This window comes from Suillus discolor (genome assembly GCF_016758755.1).
Source record: "Suillus discolor strain FC423 chromosome Unknown F5147scaffold_12, whole genome shotgun sequence".
NCBI classification, from domain to species: Eukaryota; Fungi; Basidiomycota; class Agaricomycetes; order Boletales; family Suillaceae; genus Suillus; species Suillus discolor.
The window spans coordinates 625,862-641,719 of record NW_024541259.1 but is presented as its reverse complement, the minus strand read 5'-3'; the positions used below and the strand labels follow the sequence as shown (position 1 = coordinate 641,719).

The 15,858-nt window shown below is 45.0% G+C and overlaps 3 protein-coding genes across 3 annotated transcripts; 2 read left to right on the top strand and 1 right to left on the bottom strand.

Moving 5' to 3' along the window:
- Positions 1–790: 790 nt before the first annotated feature.
- On the top strand, positions 791–1,497 carry F5147DRAFT_681859 (uncharacterized protein). The gene is made up of 2 exons (XM_041436407.1): positions 791–1,136; positions 1,189–1,497. The coding sequence occupies exons 1-2, from the start codon at positions 843–845 to the stop codon at positions 1,420–1,422; spliced, it is 528 nt and encodes a 175-aa protein (XP_041295980.1). The 5' UTR covers positions 791–842; the 3' UTR covers positions 1,423–1,497.
- A 1,701-nt stretch (positions 1,498–3,198) lies between these two features.
- Positions 3,199–5,017, top strand: F5147DRAFT_631562 (stretch-activated cation channel Mid1). The gene is made up of 3 exons (XM_041432801.1): positions 3,199–3,673; positions 3,726–4,142; positions 4,192–5,017. Exons 1-3 carry the CDS (start codon positions 3,316–3,318, stop codon positions 4,785–4,787), a joined length of 1,371 nt encoding a protein of 456 aa, XP_041295979.1. The 5' UTR covers positions 3,199–3,315; the 3' UTR covers positions 4,788–5,017.
- Positions 5,018–7,031: 2,014 nt separating this feature from the next.
- Positions 7,032–7,495, bottom strand: F5147DRAFT_789271 (uncharacterized protein; the record flags this gene model as incomplete). The annotated part of the gene is made up of 2 exons (XM_041443012.1): positions 7,032–7,166; positions 7,229–7,495. 2 exons carry the CDS (start codon positions 7,493–7,495, stop codon positions 7,032–7,034), a joined length of 402 nt encoding a protein of 133 aa, XP_041295978.1.
- Between the last annotated feature and the right edge of the window lie 8,363 nt (positions 7,496–15,858).

Below are 15,858 nucleotides of genomic sequence, written 5' to 3'. Positions count from 1 at the left end.
TACCTGTAAGTCATGTCAGTCTTTGTTCTGGAGGGATATCATTCTTACCGCCGTCTTTGTGATACTAGTAGATGATCAAAAGATTATTGATATAATCAAAGCAGCCTGACCGTGCGGTCGCACCGCTGGACCGTCTGTTTCACAGCAATTCGATAGAGTATTAGTTTTATGTCAAGTTTTATCCAAAGTCACTGATAGCAGTTTTCTACACTACCCTCCGTTTGACTTTTCGCTTTTAGGTTGCCACGTCATATCCCTAACCTGTTTTCTCACCGCGTGTAGTCATCTCGCCGCCTGAGCCCACCTTTACAGATACAGCTGGTGCAGGCCCGCTTCTGAGCGAGCCACGTCCACCATCCAACGTTCGATAAACGTAGGATTTGATTCTGTCTAGGTTTCAATATGTCATGGGCTTGTTAAAAACCTTACACCAAAACTATTCCATCTGCCGGTATAGGTACTCCCTCAACCTTTAAAATGGGGACTGAGTTCCGGACCTCATTCCAACATCCTTCTCCGCTCTCAAAATCTTGAAAAAGCCTGATATCAGCGTGCACAGATGACCATCTCAGCGACCCAGTGGGGTTCCCCTACCGCTACCAGACGAGCTCTGCTCATTCATGGCATTACTATGTCATCGAATTCCTGGGAGGGTCTCGCTCAACTATTGGTGGCAGAAGGTTAGGCTCGACATACTATAGTGACGTTCTTCAAGTTGCCTGTTAACAGATTGATCAGGTTTCTTTATTGTGGCCCCGAATCTTCTTGCGCATGCAGGGAGACAGGGTAATACCGACTACCGTATATCCGCCTTTGCAGAGGACCTCCGACCATATTTCGTCATGGACACGTCCTACGACGTAATCATCGGTCATTCTTTCGGGGGTGCAGTGGCAGTATCTCTCTTGCCATTCTTGCCTAAAAAGAAAGGAACCACCGTTATACTCCTCGATCCTGGCCTCGAGTTTACAGAGGAACAGAACAAGATGAACTTAAATCTATTTCTAAAGGAAACGGCGAATATCAAGCCCGTCGACGTGCATATGGCTAAGAATCCTGCTTGGTCACGCCGTGACTGCGTGTTAAGAACGCTGGGATTCTCCATGTGCGATCGTACGACGGTCGAGGTTTTTCGGGTAATTTCACAGCTGTCGGAATGGGGAGCATTACTGACTGGGCCTGGAATAGCAAAACAGCCCTTGGTCTTTTAAGGGCCTGCTCAAAAATATCCCCCCTCATGTGGAGATCACCGTGCTTGTGTCAGACCCAAAGTTCGGCCTTGGTATTTGTAAGACCGAACACATTCCTCGTGACGTGGAAAGATTGAATGTTAGAGCTCTTACCGGTATCGGTCACTGGATTCAATACGAATGTCCAGATGTTATCATGGATGCAATTCCGCTACCAAGGGCAAACTTATGAGGAAGAAATTGTCTCTTGAGGTGTATATGGTTGTTGGCTACCTTTTGTAGAATCCCTATTCGCATAACGTTGGGCAACGCCCTGTATGATGTTTGAGAACCCCCTCAAGTTCGATCGTTACTGCACGTACATCACCCTTTGATGAACTTTGAAGAGTGATGGGGGATACCAAAACGCATCAAGATTCAACAAACGGTGGATGCGAGCTTAGCAAAAACGCCTTTTTTGGGCGAGTGTTTGCTAAGCATACACACCAGAGCTGCGGCAAATAGGCAACTTCCCATGATGTATGAATTTTCAATGAAAACCAACATGTGACAAGTTGTTATTATGACCTTGGTCTTGCGAACGGATTCGAGAAAGGTGGATACGGTAGGAACGCCGGCCTTCATCACAGATTATCACGATGGGACGCAAGAAGGGCTCATTTGCAACATTCCGGATTGTGAAGATCAACGTATTGGTTTGAGCTTGCATATTGATAGACATATGTCAGTCTGCCGCGTTTTATACCAGGGCAACTGTGTTACACTTTAAGTACTGGCAAGGATCAGATTAGAGATTTTCCGAGTGGTAAAAAGCTGAACCTGTGTTTTTGTCAACACTCGCACCCGGGCCAGAAAAAATGGAGATATCATGTGGAATCATCAGGACGCAAGCTACGTTATGGGAAGCGGAGTTGAAAAAGACAGCTGCTGCCGTTTCAGAAGAACCCAAATGTAGTCCGAGTAGTCTTCGAGATTAAGGATGTTACGAGATTCCAGGATTCATTGAGATTAGCAAGAGGGTGCTGTTCCAATTGAGCTAGCGAAGATGACAACTGTTACTATCAACATATTGATTAGTGTAAAGGAAGAAATAGATGCTATACTATATCGCACCTCCGAAAGAAGGGCACTGATTATCGGATAATCGTGAATGAGTTTTAATCAAAGAGATCATACTTCCAGGGTATTATGAGATGAGACGTTGAAGTATACAGCGATGATAGCGTATGGACCATCCTCCTCGTGTAAGATATTCGCCAGGGCCCAGCATCGAGTAATGGAGTTCCTCATCGTACCTAAAAGGATAGGACGGTCTTGAAGCAGCGCCATGCGCGAGATACTAGATTAGAGTCTAGGCGAACAACACGAGGTTATCGTGATGAATGCATCATGAATCTTGAACAGCATAACATGAGGGAATGTACCAAGAGAACGGCATGAATTGCTAAACGTCAATATTCACGAGGAACGTCGTTCCCCCTGCAATCCCATATTGATGGTATGTTTTATGCTTGTGCAGACCCTAGTCTTGGGATCACAGATACTAGGATAGAGGGACCAAAATCGACAAGGTAGGGTCGCGGTATATTTGGGAGATTTTATATCATGGTAGTGGTGACAACGCTGCAACTGACGGCGAGCTCTGTCGTGAATTTCATTGACCTAAAACTCTTAGCAAGACATTCAGAACAGATTCATCAAAAAGGATATTAACATACTGTGTAACGCCGCACTCGGTTCTTACTTCTCAGTGAACCTCTCTACGATCGAAGCAAATTTAAATTTCAGGACTCTACAGATGCTGAACCAGAAAAAAAAAGAGAAAAACGAAACATACCGTGACGACAAGTTCCGCGGCCAACCCATGGCTCAATTTTGTATATCGAAAGACACCAGACTGAGTCGAAAAGGTCTGGCAGGTCAATGCATGAATAAACTATGATAATTGACCGAAGCTTAAGTTTGAGAAATTTGAGGCTTACTAGCATGACTAAAACAGTTCTAGTAATAGCCATCATGTGCAGTCACCAAGCAGCCACTTCAACATACCCGACAACGACATCCGTTGCCAAGTCCCACCACGCTCACTGGTAGCAGCTGACCGCGACGTCGACGGGTTTCATCGATGCATACACTTTCACGGTTTCTTTGGTACCTTATACATGCAACACTCGCTCGAGTCAGTGCACAAGAGTCACTTACTCTCAATACTTTGTATTCTTTTTCCGAGGCTTCTCTGTCTAGTGATCCCACATTTTCTCTTCCACAGGCTCAGCAGCTGACGGTATCCGTCGCCATTTGCTCAACTGGAACGACATCTCCAGCATTTTTCGTGAATAACAACACAGCGTCCACCACCGATATTTTTGAAATCCAATTGTATAGCGGATTCGGGAATTGGACTGGCACCACACAGCAAGGCGGATCATTAGTGGTACAAAATGTCGGTCAGACCTCATTCCAAGTTGTTGCATCGACAGGAGGTATGTACGTCGAATAAACACTGAATTCGATAGTTGTTCATACTGCCAGTAGCTCTTGTGCATGAACTAATTCCTGCACTCCCATTCCTCGGGGATACTACCAATACGCAGGCTCTAATATATTCGCCTCCATTCTCACCCATAGAATCCTCGCCGCCAACGTATCCCAACTACACACTCCCTCCTGCCAACCTTTCAATCCCTTCACCGCCATCATCACCTCCCGCATTCTCTCTCGTCATCGCGCCCACTTCATCTGGTCTTGCATCTGGCATGCAGACAGCATGTAGCATCAACTCTACTTTCTCCTCAGGCTTGGTAGTGAGCAACGATCTCTGGCTGCGCAACAACGATGGGTGGAGGTCTCAGTGGCTTATTGATGACTTGACACCGAGCACAAACTACACCGCATATGTTATCCAGGACCAGGTAAAACTGAGCGGACCCATATATTTCACTACCAAATCTCGTACGTTTCCTCCTTGGTGTAGCATACGTTCGCTTATGTCTCCGATCAGCATCATTCCCCTGCCCCCTCGTGCACTCCCTTCCATTTTGTCCATCTACATCATATTCTGTTCCTCTTCCCTTTCCTCAATCCCCTGCATCATCATACGACTCTTCAAATCTCCCACAGAGCATATCAGACCCCCTTCTTCAGTATATGACCAACTTCACGACCATGCTTCTCACATTTGCATGCGGGCGCGACTTATACTCTCCTTTGCAGACCTGTGAAAGCTGCCAGGAAGCATATCGTGCTTGGTTATGTTCCGTGTCCTTCCCGCGATGCGCCGAGCCCCCATCAAGTTCTTCCTCGCCATCGTCCCCAATGCCGGCATTGACCACGCCTCGGAGCGGCTCGAACCCACGCAACCCTTTCCTGCCCAACGTTTCATACTCATACCAAACGGTCTTGCCTTGTCTGGAAGTTTGCAGCGCTGCTGATCGCGCATGTCCAACTTTCTTGGGGATGAAGTGCCCAACTACACGGTTCAATGCGGCGTCGAGCTACGGTGTCGGATTTATCGACGAAAAACAGGGTGTGCTTGGCGGTGGGAGTACAGGTACAGCACAAGATCGGTGGGGAAACGTGTGGTGTAATCCTAGTTGACTTGTGATGTGTCAACTTGCATAGCAAATTTTGCTGACAAGGTTTAGAATTATGAATGACTGATGTAAAGTGAGCACTGTAAGTAAGTGTTTGTGAAGTTGGCGGCCCGGCCGGACTACGTAGCACTGCGCTATCTGCTAAAAGTGCCCCTGGCGCCACCAAAACCTACGGTACAAGAATCGTCTGTGTACGTCGTTACTTGCTAATTAACACCGCAGCTTTACTCGTCCAAATTATGGACGCATGAAAGGGTGTGGTGCCGTGAAAGAGATGCAGAACTCTCAACGACTCGTCTTTCTTCGTGATAGAGACTCGTCCGATAATGATTTTTGTACCATCACTAGCCCGTTGAAGTTGGGACATTGGTCGCCTCCGCTACGACAGTTAGGGGGGCTTAGTGGCACAACCGACGGCGGGTTAAAACGTTCATCTTTGAGACAGCATGAGAATACAGTACATACAACATTTGACCCCGTAACTTCTTCACGTTCTTGGCATCTGAGTAACGTACACTGAATTTATCTCCAAGTTTAGAGTACACGCGTCTTCCACTCATCTTTCAGACGATAAGCTTCTGTGATAGTCTGGGGAGTAACCACAGACTGAAATCTGACTCTGAGCATGGCCTCATGGTGACTGGCACTGGTATCGTGGCTAGATCAGTCTTGCACATACAAGCTGTTACAAGTAACATCGGTCACGTGGCCCCCCTATCATTTTCCCTTCATCCTCGCCCTCACCATCTACCGGCTCGTCCTCCTTTACCGACTTTCCGTTGACCGGATCCTCAGGACTGTTCCCATCCCTCGCATCGCCCGCCTCTATGCACGTGCACGCACGTTCCTCCCCTGATTCGACCACCAATGTGGTCCCGCACCTATGACTCATGCCACCAATGTGGCTTTCCTCTTTCTGTTTCCCCTGACTGCGGATTCCCGCACGTTGTATTCTTACCGTTGGTCCGTTCCAACGTTTCTCGGTCTCATTCCACATTCGACCACCCATCACTAATCCGGCTATGTTGCCAACGCACCTATACCATTCTCGTTTCCCCTTTACCCTTACCTACTGTGCAGTAGCCTTGCCCTTAACCCTCTCCACTTAGTATAAGTAGTTGGTCACTGTTACAAGTAACATCGGTCACGTGGCCCCCCTATCATTTTCCTCTCATCCTCGCCCTCACCACCTACCGGCTCCTCCTCCTCTACCGACTTTCCGTTGACCGGATCCTCGGGACCGTTCCCGTCCCTCGCATCATCCGCCACTATGCACGTGCACTGCACGTTCCTCTTCTGATTCGACCACCAATGTGGTCCCGCACCTCTGACTCGGTCTGACTCGTGCCACCAATGTGGCTTTCCTCTTTCTGTTTCCCCTGACTGCGGATTCCCGCACGTTGTACTCTTACCGTTGGTCCGTTCCAACGTTTCTCGGTCTCATTCCACATTCGACCATCCATCACTAATCCGGCTATGTTGCCAACGCACCTATACCATATTCGCATCCCCTTTACCCTTACCTACTGTGCGGTAGCCTTGCCCTTAACCCTCTCCACTTAGTATAAGTAGTCGGTCACCCTGTACTAGATTCTCTAACTTGAATCTACTCAATCTTCCCTGGAACATACTTCCCTCTGAAGCCCCCTCAGCTTCAGTCTCTAGTATCTTTTCTTAGTCGCTCTTCGCGACTAAGTCTACCTCGATCGACCTCATCGTCCGGACAAGACAGTCCTGACTTTGAGTGACTTCTTAGACATCTGTCTACCAAGTCACGTGACACGCGCGTACTGTGATCGCTGCCGACTCGTCGTCGCCAGTCTCACTTGCTATACCGGATCCTTCCGGTTACGTCACGAACGTTAGCGGACGACGCCCCTCTTAGGGCTCCGCCTAACAGATCTATTTGAGTGCGTAACAGTCACTCTGTACTAGATTCTCTAACTTGAATCTACTCAATCTTCCCTGGAACATACTCCTCTCTGAACGCCCCTTTGGCTTCAGTCTCTAGTATCTTTTCTTAGTTGCTCATCGCGACTAAGTCTACCTCGATCGACCTCATCGTACGGACAAGACAGTCCTTACCTTGAGCGACTTCACAGACATCCGTCTACGAAGTCACGTGACACGCGCGTACTGTGATCGCTGCCGACTCGTCGTCGCCAGTCTCACTTGCTATACCGGATCCTTCCGGTGACGTCACAAATGTTAGCGGACGACGCCCCTCTTAGGGCTCCGCCTAACAGATCTATTTGAGTGCGTAACACAAGCAAGTGCTGTTCTCAACAGCAATGCCAATGGTTGTGCCTTTTTGCCAACCATGACACTTGGAGTGACAAATCTCCTGCACAAGGCTGTTCACAGTGATGTAAAAAACGTGGATCTGCAATAGTGAAATGAGAATGAGATTACAAGGCACGGCAAGGTTGACCTCAAAATACGTACCTCTTCTAAGTCATTACTCGCCACGGCTGCGATGGGCATGTTGATACGAGCAGCGGGAATGTGGCTGTTCGTGAGTTTGAGCAGGGTATAGGCTGTGCTCTTCGGGTTGTTCAACGACATTTCGTAGATCTGGTAGTCTTTGTTTTGGAAGTAGACGCGGAATTTCCCATCATCGTTTTGCACTGCGGTCATAGTGGTACCGATGAAGTGGGTGGGTAGAAGGTCGGACATATGTGCAGACTGTGAGACAGCTGCTGATGCGGACATGATTGCTGCAACGTGCGAGAATGAACATGAGAAGCCATGGACGTGCTGCTAACTGTGACTCACTTTTGTAGAAGGTCGTTGAAGCGATGAAAGTCAAGTAGTGAACAAGTCTTGCTTTTAAACCTCTAGGAAACTCCTATCTGGAGAATAGTGCAGATATGGATGATTCCTTTCTGAGAAGAAAATGAAATAGCATGGAGCCATCATGATGTCTGGGCACGAATCTGACTGTCATCCACAGAATCTGGAACAGAAGATGAGGTCACCATAGGCCCTCAGAAGTACTATGCGCACCCGGGCCCACATATAATCCAACTACATCAGATGATAATCAGTCACATTGCTCACAAGGTAGCGCAGACACACCTCTGGGCCAGAAAATGTGTGCCCTCGTTCGCGAAGGTGCTTGAGTCGCACTCGACCCACTTCAAGGATAAATGAAATGAGGGGTCTCCACGGTGTAGGGATTCATTTCTGGCTAGGCTTGGAGAGACTGTCTTTACCTTACCTTATGTTGGCACTTTGTAGCTTACATAAAGAAAGTTACCTTTTCACCAGTTACCAGTATGAGTCTGAGTCTTCAGTAGTTTTTATGACATTTCCTCTCCTCTGAGCCTTGAGCCTGGTCCAGAAACCCTTTAGGGTCGAATAGCAGCTAGGTTCTGCAAGACCCAACATTGTTCAGACTCACCATCTGAATTGTTGTACCTTCAACGGTGTCTGGACACGGATCTGACCATGATCCAGAAAATACATTGCCCAAGATGCGGTCATTGTGTGCCATCAAATAAGTGTCAGTTTGTGCACGCCCAGGCCTGCATGCAGAAGGTTCGGTTCATCCACAATGATGACATGCCTTGAGGTGACTAAATATCGATAAAGTTGCTATATTCGAATTTCGGAGGCATCCAGAAGAAACAATACAGTAAACTATCACCAGCTAAAGCTGTTGACGATGACGTTTCGTATCGCCTACCAATATAATTGTCAATAGTGTGATATGTTTATAATTAGTGTATGATTGTTGCATCAAACACATAGCTGGCTTGAACGAAATGGTGATGTCGGAAGGGCAGAGGGTGTGCAGGCCAAACAAGGTCGTAGACAATCTGAGTCATACGGGGCAATGAAGAAAAACCTGGACACCTGTGTAGTTGATGTGGCTATTTTTTGTGTTCGTCGCGCCCAACAGGTTGATTCGGGGAATAGCAGGCATTACGGCAAACACAGATGACGTTACCGGCAACGTCTTGATGGTGAAACATTGCCAGGGCAAAAAGAACAAGGTCATGGACTGCGAGTAGTCTGCGACGACAAGGACATTCCATGGGTCAATGGTATCATGAAACAGTGAGCACTTTGTCGCACAGCACATTTAAAGACTGACATTACTCAGGTCTGTGAGCCAGGGTTGATTCTGGGGTTGAATGGGCAGAAACTATATCAGGTTTATTGAAGGAGTAATATGTTCGTATAGAATTAGTCTTGCACAATGCAGTAGTTGACATGGTCCGTGACACGTGACGCGCATGACATTTGGGTCATGAGAGACTAGTCACCTTGCTTGCAAGGTCATATGCCACTAGGGGTTCGCTGTGCGAACTTATGACCTTGCTCCAGAGAATTTTTAATTCGTGGGAAATGGGTTATGCAAATTTTCATCCTAGGACGAAAAATGCCGTCAAGGCAAAATAGACCAACGCAACGTGCAGTATCTCGATAATGCCTTGATCAAACCAACCGTTATGCCTGCAAAAATCCTGTGGGAAAGTGAATCCCCACATCTAGCTGCTCTGTCATCTTTCACTGTTCTACAAGTACCCGATTGCCTTGTGCTTTTGACAGTTCGTCACGAACACGACTTCCGAGCTCGCAGCCTCGCACTCCACAGAACAACTTTTTGCCATTCCTCCGAATCCCAAAATGAAATAAGTCGTGTAGGGCCACATCCGTGGCAGGGCTCACTACCTCGTGTGTGGGAACGGACGGCGTGGTTCACTTCTTGTGCTTCTTTTTTAAAACTACTGCCATGTTTATCGGATGTGAATCAGGTTCAGGCTGTGTGCTGAGTGGATCGAGCGCTTAGCAAAGATATATAAGATGTCAGTGTGTGATGAGTCCTTTTCTTACTCTGTGATCCCTTCCTAGCTTCTCAGGCCTGAAAAGGCGTGCTGACCGTGTGCTGACATGCACCAAACTTGTTTTGTGCATGGTCATGGCTACTTTTTAGCTTTGACATTCTCTGCTATACTTTACGAAATTACTAAGAATTTTCTATAACACATTATGATTTGAGTTGAGTAATTTTCAGACATAACAAACCCATAAATACTACATAATAATTCAATTAACACTTATCCAATTTAAAGATAAGTTCCAAACATACCACAACACATTAGTCAGCATTCCCTCACAATCTTATGATTGTTTTTTTTTTACAATTCTTCACATTTTTTTCTGTATGTTCTGAAACATATTTACGGTAGCATTCCAACATTTCAACAGTTCATGTGTGATCAATGGTTTAGTCAGATGAAATGGATTAGTAAGATGAGATGGATTAGTCAGGAAACTGAAGAAAGAAAGTTGATAGATGGGAATATTTAAGAAGTGAACAAGTCATCATGAGACATTTCAACTATGACTCAGTATGAGTCATTATGAGTCATTTTCTGTCTGAGTCACTATGAGTCATCTTTAATATGACTCAGTATGAGTCAGGATGAGTCATATTTCCTTAAATAGATAGTTACACAGCCACATTTAGAGTAGTATATAAGGGGCCCAGTTTCCCCTCTGAATAATGACAATCTCCCTTTTGAAATAAACTTCCTTTGAGAGGACAGACATCCCCCTTTTAGAGAGAGGGAGGAGGATTTGAGTATCTTCCTGAATTTCTCACCCTACATTTGTGTGAACATCTGAGTGAATATTAGTTTATTCCCTCCATTCTTTTGTCATCATTTCCCACAACATACTGATCTTCTGAGGCCTACCTTGAGCCAATCCTTGAATTACACTAGCTGGTACATGGTTATCAGTCATCTAGTTGTAGTTTCGTCACATTCTCTTTGCAACACAGGATACCTTTTCTGTGGGGAGAATTTACGTATTTTTAACGATTAGGAGGACGACAAATAAGACTAGCACTTTATTCAACAATATTAAGAGCTTGGCTGCTTTAAGACTACATCAAGAGGGTGTACTCTGTTTTGATTCTGCGTCATACTCATTGTGAGTGCCTGAGCAGCAGAGAAGTTAGATTCGAAGCCACATATTTCGGTTGATTCAATTGTGTTAGAGGCTTAGTTTGATCTCTAATTTTTGAGAATAGGGAGTGTTTACAAGATATTACTCTGATTCATTGTGTACTGTGTGATTCATATCTTCATCTTCATATTGCACACCTTTGCAATCCTCTTTTAGTAGCATCGTAGTACTGCATCAAGCCAGTTATCAATTCAGCTACATCATTTACAATCTTTATCTTTAACATCTTAAGTACTGCATCAAGCCAGTTAATGGACTATCAACCTTCAAGTACCTAAGCACTGCATCAAGCCAGTTAACGGTCACTATCTCAACCCACCTAAAGTCATTAGAAGTTTGCTTAGATCAACACTGCTGTTCACGCCTCCTCCCACGAACAACCACGTTATCAACTGTTGGTATTTGTCTGAACCATTGACCGTGGAGGATAGTGAGAACTGGTGATTTTATTGCCAATCACATCCTAGTAAGACAGCACGGTTTGTTTTCTATAGACCTGACCGTGGTCTTACAAGCCCCGTAGTTGGGACAGAGAGATCACTTCGAGTTTATTTTTAAGTGTCTGATTTTTGGTCTTTTGATCCTTATGTATAGCGTCTTTGGCTTTACAAAGGTCCTTACTTTGTGATCGGTATGCGTTCACTACTAATATCATTTTTCTTCGCCTTGTACCTCTGAGGACAAGTGGTACAATGTATTCTGCCAATTCAAACATCTCCACATCTCGATTGTTTCTTCATTCTCTCTGTCTCTTTTTTAGACCATTTCATTATTTACAATATGCAGGCGCTGATCATGCTGTTATCTGTCAGTCCATGATCTGGATATGTTGACACATTCAGCTCACCTGTTTATCAAAAAATTGATTAAAACCATGTCCTTTTTCATGATGTCCACAATAAAATTTTCACTGTCCACCCGCACCTGTTTCATGATCAAAATACTACCCTTTTGAGTGATATTTGTCTGGTCTCCGCTCAAACTCGCCATTCGTTGAAGCAGCAGTGCATCCAGCGACACATTGAGGTTAGGCACTGCTGTCAACGATCGTCGGAGGTGTCATCGTATTGTGGTACAGTCATCTAACTCTCATTGTTTGACCCAATAATTGACATCTAAATCATCCAATGTAGGCAGTCCTTTTACTCCATCATGCATTGGAAGCTAATTCGTACATTTGTAATCATTACGACCAGTCTTTGTAAAAGCCGTGTCCGTCAGAAATAACTGCTCAAGTGCCTTCTTCTTCCCAATTAAAAGCCAAATTTACTAAGTCTTCTGCTAAAACCAGGGACTCTGCATACACGACTGAAGTCGCAGGATCATTCGCAATCAGGTTAGCAATGCCTGTCAACATTTCAGTGTAAAGTCATCCTTCTGGACTTTAGCTTGTATGGTTGAATTCTGCGTGATCATTATACAAAGCATTGGTGGCTATGATGGAAGGCGATTCTGTGTAAATCATTGTATCGTCACATGCATCGAAGATCGCACGCATGCTGTCGCTAGTTTCGATGTGTACATGATTACCTCTGCGAAATTGGTGCTCTACTGCCACTCTCCAAGTCAGGACTGTTAAGTATTTAGCAGTTCAAACACACTGGGCTGCATGGCCGTCATGTTTAGGGGCATGATGTCGTGAAATTTTCGTCAGATATCCTCTGACGTCATCAGACTAAGTCTGGTGGACAGTGGACTGTCCATAGGACTGTCTGTTGGTATCAATGTGTCGTTAAATCTCTGTTGTACCATAATGACCTTCTCTGAACTTCTTTTCAGTCTCTTCCACTAGCTCTTGTATTCTTTCATCTTCTACCTGAAGGTCCTGGGAAGGATGACGAATGAATAAATCGTCATCGAAGTCTCTCAGCAAACAGATTGAATCACGACCATGGCTCCTCGAAAGAGCCACATATGTGTTGAAAGGGGACAATCCAAAACAAGTCGTCCTGCCAATGTCTACGAGCACGTGTTCAATCATCTGACCTTGTGCTTTGAAGTCCGTGAACGCAAATGCTGCAGTTACTGGGAGTTGTCTGCGCATAATTCAAGTGGATGGATTGGCACCAATGGTGAATTTGCATTCCACTGGCGATAAGGGCACATGACAAGGAGGAAGTCCTGGCAATTGTGGCAATTCGCAGAAATCCAGATGCACGATGATGAGTGCAGGTGGATAGTGTAAATGAGTTCTCTTTTCTTCAATGTCCTGTGTTGTTATGCCAGGTTCTCTCAGATCAAGAACGAGGTCTGCAATTCGTCCACGAGCTCCGTTAGATAGATTTGCCACTGTTGCGATGTTCTGTGTCACCATAACACGCATTCCTTTTGTCAACCGAATCATAGTAGGCAACTCTTCTGTGTCTCTCATCAGCATCTGTGCAACAAGCAGACACTGTGAAGGGGATAGTGGAGCACCATGTGCTGAATCTTCTGCAGGACAAATGTATAGCATCTGACCTGACAACACGCTGTGTTTTTCTGTAGCTTGCGCATTCCATCGAGACCATACACTGTTTCTAGGCGTAATAAAAACAGCATTGTTCCAAGGAGGGACCGCAAAGTCGGGAATATTACACTCCTTGTTCGTAAGAACCAATCAACGTATTTCAGACAAATAGTCACTTGTGCAGCCACCAATTCTCACTCGTTGAAGAATGCCATGCCATATAATGTCCGTCACCCGAATTTGTTGCCACAATTCCACCATAGTGTCGAATTGGAGGTAAAGATTCCACCCAAGTTGCATTTTGGAGGTTTGAGGATTCTGTGAATATAATGCGCGATTCTTTCCTCCTACAGGAGCAAATTGGTGGAAGTCGCCTAAGAGAATGGCGCTAAGTCCAGCAAGTGGACTGTCTATGATGTGCTGTGGAATACCTTTGTGTTGCATGAGTGTATGACTGAATGTCAAACATTAGTTCATACCTTCTGCAGCTCGAAATGTGCTTAATACTTGGGATAATAGCCACAGAAATTCTGTCATCAACAGACTCATTTCATCTGCTGTGAGAAGCCACTTTCCCCTTATGTTTTTGCAATGCTGATTTGCAGTTTCTTTGCCTGGACAGAAGATCCAGTTATCTGTTCTTGGTAGACCTTTTCCTGCAGGAATTGTGGCCCATGAATGGAGCGTTTTCCCGCCTATTTGAGATGCTGCGACACCAGTCAATGCAGTTTTGGCCAGGCGATCGCTGCATCCCAAGTCGTTAAACAAGGTCATGATAGCTCATAGTAATTGGGTCTTTCCAGTTCCTCCTTGTCCGTGGATGACCATTAACAATTGAGAGGGATTCTTTCCTTGCAGAATATTGATGATATGGTGAGACACGATATTGAAGGCCATGCTTTGTTCTTGGTTCAAATAAGAAGGTGGGAGAACTACAGATCAATGAGGGAGTAAAGCTCGTTGAGGTCTTGCAAGTATGGTGGAAGGAAAAACATCGCTAGAAGCCACAACAGAATGATTCGTTGTGATGGAGTCAACATCCAAATGGTCTGTCGCTTGCATTGAAAATGATGGCGCTGAATGATTTAATTGTGCAATTTGGTGTTCCCATGAGATTATATTTTGAAGGTCACATTTGGACGCAGGGTTGGCAATTTGCTGGATAGTGTAAGGCAAACGATCATCCGAAAAAAAGTTGAATTCTTGCGCAATGTTCATGGCGACATCGGCATATACCATCTCTCGGGTGGTGATTGAGCTGTCGACAGCATCCAAGATATCTTGATCACAAATAGAATCATCGTCAGATTGAGACCTCTCACCCTCAACTTCCATATCATCTATCTCAGAATTGTCATCCAGATGGTCGCCTGTATCCACCAAGGCGGAAGTACAACTCCATAACATGCAAGTTTTCTCATGTTCAGTTTTAGCCTTGTCAGAACATTCATAAAAGTACTGGATATTGGAGATGATGTCTTTAGTACTTTGAGGAGCACTTGCGAGGAAGTGGTGGTAAGCGGTGTTGAAGCTGTCATCATTGTTTTTTATATCCACAATGCTTCTCCATGGTCATAAGAGTGCAAGCATAGACGCGTAGAATATCCCACCGTCATTAGCTGGAGGAAACCATTGTCTGGGAATGTGAGGCATTGTATTGTGACCATCAGCTCAAACAACGTGGACATGACCTGCATGTGCAGTGTTTTGTTTGTACGCAACATGCACGTTCATTCCTTCTCTTTTATGTAGAGTTGAACAATTTTCGTCATCACGTATGTCATATGTATTGAGAAAATATTCCAGGTAATTAAGTTCTTGCAGGTCTTCACCTCGATCAATGTATTCCCATAGTTGATCCCACATTTGAAGAGAGCCTTCATGGATTTCGAGAGATACGTAGTCTGTCTATAACGTCTATTAATTCAAAATCACAAGACACTGCGTGATTGATACCTCTAAATTCCCTTTCTCCTCACCGACTGTTGTAGTCCGTTTCTTCCTGGAATTTACTCCTGTTAATGGGAACGATGTGTTGAAGTGTGACAGCCACTCACCCAATCTTCTGAAGTGACGGAAAGGTGTGTTTGAGCAAACTCATCACGGAGTACCAGTGGATTGTTTGGAAATGATGGGAAATATATCGATCTCCCCAACCGGTTAGGTAGGAGACAACTTCTGGCGCACTGTATTCCTGTTCATGGCTTAAGGTGTTCGTGCATCTTTGTAAAAGTCGTTTGTTCATCAAATATAGATCATGAGTCCAACTTTCATCTTGGCAATGATAAGCCACCGTTTTGGTGAGTAAAGCAGAGGCATTAGATGAATGTTGCTGACATTGTCTTCTTAGATAGATGATCTATAGATAAACACCTACAAAATAAAATATCTCCACGGTCAGTGATTCAGACAAATACCAATGACTGATAACGTGGTTGTTCGTGGGTGGCTGTTTACACTTCCCTAAGCTATGTTCAGACAAAAAGTACTTCTGTGAGGTCAGTAGCAATACCAGTTAATCCAACAGTATGGATGTAATAGAAAATAAACGGAATATAGTCAGCCCAACAGGATGGTACTGATAAAAAGAAATAGAATGATAATAGAGACCCTTCCTTCGGTAACAATGCTTCTCATAATAAAC